At 36.1% G+C, this 11,104-nt stretch overlaps 1 protein-coding gene across 1 annotated transcript in view; it reads right to left on the bottom strand.

Moving 5' to 3' along the window:
* The window catches only part of AP3B1 (adaptor related protein complex 3 subunit beta 1), a 171,751-nt gene that overhangs the window by 47,468 nt on the left and 113,179 nt on the right, over positions 1-11,104 (bottom strand). Inside the window, exons 21-22 of the mRNA XM_074569713.1 lie at positions 6,844-6,916; positions 5,887-5,993 (exon numbers count right to left, since the gene is read on the bottom strand). Of these exons, the coding sequence (XP_074425814.1) occupies positions 5,887-5,993; positions 6,844-6,916 (180 nt within the window). The remainder of the gene's footprint in view (positions 1-5,886; positions 5,994-6,843; positions 6,917-11,104) is intronic.

Genomic DNA, 11,104 nt, shown 5'->3' with positions numbered 1-11,104 from the left:
AGCAAACTTTAAACACAGAAGTCCAAAATTAAGTATGCAGGAGGTCTTTGTTTAATCCCTTCTTCTGTCTTGGCAATGGTTAATATCTGCTGATGAGCAGCTACATTCATTTGTAGATCTCCAAGTGCTTTCCCAAGGTGAGTAAGCATCATTATCCTCATTTTTCAGATGGAAAACTAAAAGATTAAGTTACTCCCTCCAGATCACACAGCAAGTAGTAAGCCAAAAATAGAACTCATTTTCCATATGTAACACCCAGTTCTGTATCCACTGGACCACACCACCCTCCCACAAGCATCAGTCACACCTAATCAGCTGCATAGCTGAATTTTAGGCTGCACTAAGAGAAAGTTGCTTTTTAACTTAAATTTAAGACTACGCCTTTTCACTTGCTTCATAGGTACAAACTTTCCCAGGCACCCTACTAACATATGATATTTGTAAAAAGTGGTTTCAATTAAGCCTTTTGCTAGTTACAAATCTTGTAGAGCACAGTAGGGGAAAATGGAGATAATGCAGATACTTTAAACTGTTCCACATGGAAAAAGCACCATCTAAAGAAAAGAAGCTGAAGGGAAAACTACATGGAACTCCAAAAACATCTCTGCTCAATGTGCAAGTGTGGTCAACAATGCAAACAAGTTATAAGCATGCAGAGGGGTAGGATACATGTAGACTATCTTGTGGCACACATTCCCCTTCAATTCCCCCAACAAACCTTTCCAATTTCAACCTTCATATAAAAAGGTGGGCTTGAGAAGAAGTATAATGACAACATTAATGCATAGGAAAAAGCTCTCCTGTGATGAGACACCAAAAACATAAGACATTTCTTATAGGATGCTGAAAAACAAACGAGCAAATGGCAAACTATAAAAAGCAATAAAATGGTATCAAGGATACCATAAGCCTGCGTTATCCTAACACAAAACCACAAAAACTTCTGAAAAAGAGAAGATGTGGCTAGCACTGAAAACCAATTAAAAAGAAATATCTTTCATCCAACTAAAAAATTTTAGAAGTGTCATAAGAGGGACTGGATATATTTACAGAAACATAAAACTAGTTACTTAAACAATGGTAGTTTATCAAAATCTCTCTGAGAACACAAAGCAGAAGAGTACCAAGAATCTAGCTGACTCTAGAATCTAGTGGACTTGATGATCTCAAAGGTCCTTTCCAACCATGAAGATTCCATGATTCTGTGAATGATCGCTCACCGCACACAGTTTGCTGCTATCACAACCGATTGCACAACATCTCTTTCATGACATTAACAAGTTAATGTTTCTTCCGATACAGCCATTCCTGAGGTAAGAACTCAGACCAGAGTTTATATGAATGATAAATGTACCTAGTTACAGAATAATTTCTGCTAACAAAGCTCTGAAAAAACAAAACTCATGAAGTTGAGTGCACGCCAATAATTATTTGGAAGAACTACTATTCCTTCCTCTACTGTAGGGTTTTGCAAATTCTTAAGCACCTCATGCTAACCTTTCCTGGAAGCTGCATACCAGACTAGAGCCACAATACAATCCATTATTGCAATCCATGCATTCCCAGTACTTCTGAGAAGAGATCCTTCACATGGGATAAGATTATACTTCAGAGTCAGTCTTAACACTTGCTATAGTGGAATTAGAAACAGTCTAAATGGACAAAGCAACCTAAATAAAAAAGTCTTCCCCTGTAAAGACTACCTCAACAACTTAGAAATTAAACCAGCATTTAAGGTGTTCTCCTATTCTGAAAATATCTCTAGTTGAATATTGAGGGTGTTCATATTTACTGTTTCTCAAGGAATTGTGTAAGTAAGTGTGCTCAATTTGAAATTAAATGTATTTATCACCTGGTTTGACAGGTCTGCAGCTCGACCTTGACTTTTGTCAAAAGCTATTATTTCTGCTCTATGCATCACCACTCTAAAGAAGTTCTCAAAGTGGATCTCAGTCAAAAGTTCTGTAGAAGACATGAGACAGAAAACAAGATGATATACTCCTCCCTTCCTAAACAGTTTCTGTGGAACTCCGAGTAGTAGGAAACAATAAAAACATAAAATTGGTTATAACTACTACCAAGAGAATACACTGAACACTGCTGAATAAAACCGTCGTAAGTAAAGAGGTACCGCTTCTACAATTATGCCATAATTCCATATGCAAAATAATTGATGGCAATACTAAATTGTTGCATCAAATATTTTTATAAGCGCCTCCTCACCACAACAAGAGTTTTCCCCTCTTTTGCTACATGTTTTTATCATGAACTTCTTATTCACCCTTGACTTTTTCCCCAAATTATCCTCTATTTGAGGCTGGGGAAGCAATCTTCTCCCCTCAAACCCTACTCAACTCAGCCCATACTTCCACACACTTCTTGCCCTAACCAACTGCTGCTACTGTCCGAACTCATATCTAGCTGTCAATTCTCCCTTGCACTAACACTGTTCTGAACTGTAACAAGTTTCTTGCTACCAAAGCAGTCTTTCCTTCTCACTAATTTTATTTTTTAAATTATGTGTCATTTTTACCAATTAATTATCATATGGAACATACTCAGGGCTCTACAACATTTAGGACAACTGTTGCTTGTATATTTTTACCATCTAAAATCCTAATGAGAAAAGAACAGGTGGTTTAGCTTTTTTTCTCATCAGCTGTGTGATGGGTAGGAAGAGATGATCACTCCTGTCTTCAGTTTCTCTCCAATACCATAGGTCTCCTCTTCCTCTTCTCACCATTCCTGATCACAACATTATTTCCCGCAGCAGGTTATAACCCCCCCTGTTTTTATGTCATTCATGAGTTTTGCCGCCAATTCCCTCTTCTCTCACTTTATAACCTCATCCATGGGTGTGGGACAACACCCATTTCTGGTGTTTTCAAGTAAAAACTACACTGACAGCTTGCAGCTTTCTCTCACCTCCTATTTTTCATTGTCACTGTATCTTCCAAGTATCTTTCAAGCCCACAAATCTATCCATCTAAAACTAGTTTGGCTCCAAATGCAGAACTTCCCCAAGCACTTAGGTCTGATTCTCTTGCGTGCACACCCCAAAAAGCCCCATAGTAGCCTCTGGCTACTTCATTTATCTGGTTCAGTTTTGCCACCTGAATATGGACTACATGTACCACGGCAGAAGCCTGTGCAAGAATCTGCTACGTTTTGCATCCAGTTGGAAGAAAGTTATCCATGAATTACCACAGAATTTTGTTTTTCCTGGAACAAACTATAATATGCACGTGTGCGTTTATACGAGGGGGAAATGTGCTATATGTAAACATGAATCATAAAAACAAATGAGCCATAGGACAAAGCGTCACGTTGTGCACTGTAGTTTCCATTTAAGGATATTTTGGCTTTGTAGGTTTAAAGAGACCCATACCATTACTGTAAAACCATTCTTGTATTTATGCTTTCTATAATGTTCAGCAGCTATGAATTTGGAATTATAAGTTTTCCAAAAGCTGTATCCAATTACAGTGCTGAATGATTTGAATAATAGACTGCCTGACATATTCCAAGATAAGTGGCTGCTACATTTCTTTGATATTAGGGTCATATACTGTACTTATCTATTTTTACTCCATGCTCTCCATTGGCTAGTAATAAATTAATTTCTCACTGTTAGTTTGGCATGTGCCCTACAGTTAAATTCATTTTCTCTCCCATTGAAGGAAGAAAAAGTTTTCTGAAGTATGACAACTATCCTCCTTATTTTTAGAATTAGTCATCACAGATTAAATTCCAAGTACTATTTTAAGAGGGATGTTCCCACATAAAATCTTAAAAGCCGGTTTTATATTATCATTTTTAGAAAATTACCTGATGGTGTTGAACAACACATGACAATAGTTATTTAACTACTTGCATGCAAGACTTTTTACAATACAAGGATATCATTTGAAAGAACAGTTTTTAACTTTTGCATTTAATTTTTGTTGCTTCCTGGTTCACAAAAACTCAGCAAAGGACCTCATGCACATCTGTAATTATTATCAACAGCAATGAGAGTTGCACTTAGATCTGGAACAGAACACAGCCCAAAACAGGTAACCACTATCCAGGCAGCAACAATTAGTTCTTATGTAATTTGGGTTGTTTCCAGAGCAGTGAGTTTGAGAAGTGTTCCATCTTCTTTACTGGTTATGTGTTTTACCAGGAACTCAGCAGTACAAAGAAAGAGGTATTTTGCAGTATCAACCCTTTCATGCAGAATTTTTTCCACTGTTTAGCCTACACGTTCTAGTTCTTTCTATCTAACACGTCAATTTCATTGCAGCTACCTTTTGAAGAATGGGGAGAAGCAATTTAGCAAAGAAATAGTGGCAATCATGAGGAAAGCAAGCATGAATGTGTGAATGGAACATATGTTCATGTACTGTAGATGATGAAAGGACTAAAGACACTGGCAAACAGGGGGTGTTCTCAAGCATACAACATTACTGATTGCTATCTTTAACTTACCCTCAAAGATGTTAATTCTAAAGTAAAGCAAAGACACCACAGTTATTCTTAAGCTGACCCAGAAAAACAGATTGCCTGTGTTTTGAGCTGTCAAAGCCATAAAGGATGGCAAACAAGCAATTGTGGGATTGCAATCACAGGAATAACAACACCGTTGTAGTTAAACTCAGGCTTGGTACCTGACACCGCATACTGCACTGCAAAATAACATGGAAGAGAATTTCTGTCATTTTCAGACTGTGTGACAGGTAAACGACTACAGATCTGGTAAAGTAACTGCATGTCCACAGATTGTTGCTGCTCCACTTTAAATTTAGATTGCGTCACAATTTGCTTAGGTGAGGATAATATCCAACAAATTATCTGGAAGTCTACCTTTTCAATACCAAATTTTAAAGTCTGTAAACATGAAACTGAATCATCAGCTAAGATCTTTTATTTCCTGAGTCAAATAATTCATGCACCTTTTTTATGTAAGAAGAATGATTTTCAAAACATATTGCTCCCAAAGCCAGCACAAACTACCCTACCAACAATTGTTAAAGTTGCAGTGTAAATTCTATATACCAGCCTCATTAGAAACGCTAGGCTAAAGAATGCCTGTGCCTCTGGTATTTTTTCTAGTCATTCCCATCCACTTTCACAAGGATAACTATCCTATGTCGTACTGCTACTATTCCTTACTAAATTGCAAATTTAAATTGGACACTCAAAATGACTTTAAAAAAAACAACCAACCACAAAAGAACAAAAACTACTATCCTTTCCCCCAACAAAGGAATGTCCTCTACCTCCATGACTTTGCTAGCTTTAATTATACCTACAATTTTGAGATTCCCTAATGGAAAGTGCTACAAAGCAGAAAGCACTAACAGAATGAATCATGACACATACTGATAACGCCACTGATTGTAAATCTATACCCCTTTTATTTGCACCCAGGGGCTATGCTTTGTATACTCATGAAAAATTACTGACAAGTAGCAAAATGTCATAATTGGAGGCATGTATGGTAAACAAACAGGCTGAAGATTAACAGGGATGTGATTTTCTTGTAGTTTATTTTTGATAGTGTAGCAACTAGATGGTTTGAAAGATTTGTATAGTTTGGATACTTAATTTGTGAATTAAAGTTTCCCTTAGTCATCGAAAAAGACAGGTTTAAAGAGAAGGTTAAAAATCCTTGAAGACATCCTTCTCAGACATGCAATATTCCTACTTTTCTCCACATTTCAGAATGTAATTATTACAGATCAAAAAAGTTGCCAGGCTTGCATGTAAACCAGAAGGTCATACAAGACCTTTATAGGTAAAAGTACGTTTAAAAAAATCACTTTAATGACTGCCTCAAAAACTTGTGAAATACTTAAATTAAGACACCCACACACCCCACCCCACTTTTTAAAAGGTACTTACATCAATGACTGATGAACTCGACAGACTTAATCCCTCTAGGTCTGCTGCTAAACTTGGGGACAAAACAGCTGCTGTAGGAACTGCCACAGGAGTTGTCACAGGACAGACTAGAAGTAAAAAGGCAATTGATACTTAACTTTAAAAAAATTTAAAATACTGGGAAAGACAATGACCTATTTTCATTAAGTGTAAAAAGGTTTTACATCTTGATCTACTTATTTTACCCTTGTATATATGTTTCTTAATAGCAGAAGATTTATTTTTTCAGACATAGAGCCCCAATACTCAGAATAAACAATGAAAATATAAATAAAACTGATATAGGTATAGACCATGTTATTTACATTAAAAATATTTTGTCCTCCTTTCACATTTATTCCTCTGTTTTATCCTTCAGTCTGATCCATACTATGCAGCACCTTTTCAAGTTATGTGCAAAGTACACATTAATGCAGTTCTAACGTGTTGCATCTACAGAAGCAAACCTGAAGAAAGTCACTACAAAGCATAACCAAAAAACAGTGTCAGCTCTACCCTACCTTTCCAAGATTACATGTTAACCTGTTCTTCAAAACTGTGATTTTCAGTATCATCTTATAGTACCACGGATGGTTCATAGGTTGCATAGGTGTTGTACGAGCAACATCCAGTGGCATCTGAGAAAGCCCACTTTAACAGAAGACAATTCCACACATATAAAAATTCTCAAAATAAATGTTTTACATACCAATACATTCTAAATTTTGAAACTATTTCTCAGTTCAAAAACAAACAAAATCATGTATTGTAATAATTATGCTGAAAAGTAAGTTGAGAGTCAAAACAATTTTTTTTTTTTTGTCAGGAAGCTGGTACGGTAAATAAACAGAATCAATGTTTCAGGCATTTAAAATTCATTGAGTTAACCCAATTGAATTTATGCCATAGAAAAAATGAGGCTTTAATCAAGATACTTACAATCATCTAAATCTAAGAGAAACACATCTTGTTTACTTGGAGCTTTTCTATCTTGGACTGGTTTTTCTTCTTTCTGTCAAAATAGATGAATATTTCATATTTTACCCTATCAGCAAAAGAAAAGTCTTTAGTACTTTTATAAAGCAAAGCGTATTTTCTCTGCTGTAAAAGAAAAAGGTATCCATTTTCAGGGCTCAGCATTCAGAGAATTCACCTAGTGAGAAAGACTTCTTTGCACAAGTAAACTGAACCTGAACTCCCATTTGAGTTACACTTGCTCTTCTGAAGCCTGTGTTTTTGTTTAATATTAATAATAGCTGCTAATCAAAGAAAACTTTTGGTGACAGATTAGACACTTCTATTGAGATCATCAAAATAAAGATAGAAGCCACTTTTTTTTTTTTTTTGGTAAGAAAAAAGACTTGGGTACTAATATTTCTGTTTCCGTATGAAAAACAGGACAAAATTCATTCAATAAGAAAGCAGTGCTATTTGCACTTATCTAGGAGTATGGAATCCTGTCCCATCGTCTACTGGGATTTTACATAACTGCTAGACAAATAATAAAAAGTTGATTTTTGTCATAAAAACATTTCAGTTTTAAGCCTTAAGATGAGTTCTAATAATCAGGACTGTCAGTACTTTATGTAAAGAGTAGAGCACTTTACATAAGTGCTCACTGTAATCTCAGTGACTTGGCAAACAGTATTTCAATAAAATTTGCTTCAATACAGCTAAATAAAAAGTTCTAAACAAATCTAATAAGAGTGAGTGCTGGTCATACCTACAGAACAAGACAGTGATGACTCAGGACAGCATTTAGTGTGTCACAGCTCAATATGGACTTCCACTAGGGTGGTTTTGTAAAAAGGATTGATCTTCAGACGTAGCCAGAACCTGGATGCATTACCCGCTGGATGCTTATCAGACAGTTCGTCATCACACTATTCCTACCCACTCTTAAGCATCCTTCATCTGGATCAGCTGAAGAATTCCTTCTGCCTTTGCTCTCTCTGTCGCACTCACTGGACGTAAGGCTTTGTTGCTCTTTCAGAGAATGTATCAACTGCCTTTAGACCTTAAGACATTGCTCACTACCCAAGGCATTGCAAGTAATTTAAACACAGTCTTTCCAGGAGTCATGCTTCTTTGGAAGTTCTAGTTTACCAGTTTACTCTTCAACAGCATGTGACAGCCAAATGCATACAGATATATTATTCTTTTACCTTTTCTAATAAATGAACAGGTCAAAATAAATCAATAAAACTCCGCATGCCCATCCAGGCCTCCATTTCTTTGGCATTTCTTGCAAGCTGTCACAGTCCCATCAGGCACTCAGGTTAGAAATTCCTAGAGGAGCTTGGAGTCCTCTCAGAAACTCAAAGCTAGAACGCTAGAATCATTTTCTTTAACTATCACCATAGAATAAAATGACCCTTCTTTTCTGAAAGTGCATTTTCTTTCTTTTAATCTCTCAGCCTCATGGTCAGTTGCAAACTAACAATAATGCTGAGTCTACTTTTTCCCATTTTGGGGAGAAACTTCCCTGTCCCCTCCACAGAATATGGAAGAAACTAGCTACCATTCTCAACATTTGAAGCCATTGATGTTAATGACTATCAACCTTGACATGAGCCCAAATGACATTGCTTATCATTTTCTTCCTATAAACCCATGGCTCACATAGAAAGTAGTCACTTATGTGATCATTATGGATGTGCTTTAAATATTCTGGCAGGAAAAGAATCTTGTGGACAGAGACAGATGAAAGCCACTATTTTAAAAATTATTTTTAAATCAACATACTTCAATGGTCCTTACCACTGTGTCATCGTTTTATTTACAACAGAGATAACTTTCTTAATAGCAGCTGGTATAGGTCTATGTTTTGAATTTGCGATGAAAATAGTGTTGGTAAAACACTGATGGTTTTAGTTGTTGCTAAGCAATCAAGGCTTTTTCTGCTCCTCACATTGCCCCATGAGTGAGGGCTGGGGGTGCACAAGAAGTTGGGAGGGGACACAGCTGGGAAAGCTGACCCCAACTGACCCAACTGATATGGAATATCAGGGATATTCCATACCATGTGATGTCCTACTCAGCATATAAAGCTGGGGAAAGAGGAAAGGGATGATCACATTCAGCGTAATGGCATTTGTCTTCCCAAATAACCATTATGCGTGATGGAGCCCTGCTTTCATGGACTTGCCTGCCAATGTGAAGTAGTGAATGCATTCCTTGTTTTGCTTTGCTTGCATGTGCAGCTTTTGCTTTACTTATTAAACTCTATCTCAACCCACAAGCTTTTCCTCACTTTTACTCTTCTGATTCCCCCATCACAACCAGGGGGAATGTGCAAGTGGCCATGTGGTCCTGTCTTCCCAGCTGGGGTTAGATCACGACCCTATGGTATTTGAGTGTTCTAGTATTGCTGATTGATCCAAAACACAAAACTTCTCTGGACAAAGGAAGTATTACAAAATATTTGTGCTAATGTTATTCCATTCCTTATATGCCTTGCCCAGAATTAGTGAGGGACTCTGCTGCAGAACTCACTCTCTTGAGTTCCATTCTGGTCCCATCTACTAAACTTAATTTTTCTCCTCCAGTGTGATTACTGGCAAGTCATTAAGCTTCTTTTGGCTATTTTGTTTTTTTAAATCTGTGAAATAAGGATAAATGGTATACTTTATAAGCTACAGGTCTACTTGAATTACTCGTGTCTATGAATCATAGAATCATAGGGTTGGAAGGGACCTCTGGAGATCATCTAGTCCAACCCCCAATGAAGTGTCAGAGAAACAATTTCATGATAATTCTTTTAAGGAATTCCAAGTCTTTTTATAGTATCATTTGGTGAATATTTAGTCTTGAATCAGGGGTTTAGCTGTTATCTGCAGCACTTTTACTATAAATTATGTATCATAACTTTTTTGCTAAACTACAAACTCTTCAGACACCAGAACATATTAAAAGAGAACATGGTTAAATAAAATGCAAATATATTTGGAAAAAAAAAACCAAAACAAAAAACCAAAACAAAGCCCCACCCTCAAACTCTTTCACTCCCTACCCCCACCTATCCATAAGATATAGTTCTATCTTCAACTATGATTAAGGTCCAAAGGTTATTTTTAGCTAGAGTTCTATATTTGCTAATTATTCCAGTAGAGATGGGATTTCTCCATTCCCTTTTATTATGCAGCCAATTAAAATCTATGAAAAGTAGTTCACCCACATGAGAGGTTATAGCACAAGGATGAGAATTTTGCATATGCTTCAGTTCTTCCAATGGCAGCATTGCTAAGTCACGATGTTTAAAAAAAATTGGGAGTCAGAGCCAAGAAATTCCCTTACTGCTAATCTGTCTACTGAAGACAATTAAGATAGGACATTCTATGTCACAAATAACACCAATAATATTCCTCAATTTATTTTTTTTTGTTACTTATTTTGCCATTCTAAAGTAGTTACTAACCACTTATCACAAAGCTTGATATGTAATTTTTTAAGATAAAATGCATTTCCGCACTGATATTATTTTGAATCTACTACGTAATTCTTCTTTAAAAATGAGGGGGAAATCCTTCAAGAGAATTTATCTCTTATACTCCAAAATAAAATAAAACGATCCTAAGATAAGGCACACGTACTGAATCATTACATCAAGGTAATGCACGGTAAGAAAAACTCCCACTGCACACTTTATCAGAATACTGTACTTCAGTACATCATCTTACTGTAAAAAAAACACAACCAACCAACAAAGAAAACAGCCCCAAAAAACAAAACAACCTATCCACAAATAAAAAAACTCCCCAAACAACCCTACCATCTGGGAAATGTACAATCAGAAGCTAACTAAATCAAGACAAAGCTAATGTTAAAGTATGATCACATCTTATTTTCTACTTCAGTCAAGTGTCAAGCTTAAGTAAATACTGAGCTACTTGTGCGTGTATGCATGCTATATATACACATAAACATAAAAATATTTTCATATTTATATGTATATTTGTATATATGGGTATATATATTAATTGTGTGCAATTCTGTGCAAAACACAAATGGAATCTATTTACATGGGTCTTGCCTATTACAAACATGATTATTTTTAATTTGTTTTTTCCAAGAAAAGAAAATTGATTGGCTTTCTAGGAATAATAAACAGCCAATGACTGCAACACACACTACCAACAGATATTTCTATTGAATGAAAAAAGCTTTGCATTCCAAATCAAGACAATAAAAAGGCTCTGAC

This window comes from Larus michahellis, chromosome Z (genome assembly GCF_964199755.1).
Source record: "Larus michahellis chromosome Z, bLarMic1.1, whole genome shotgun sequence".
NCBI lineage: Eukaryota > Metazoa > Chordata > Aves > Charadriiformes > Laridae > Larus > Larus michahellis.
This window is presented reverse-complemented; position numbering and strand designations above follow the sequence as displayed.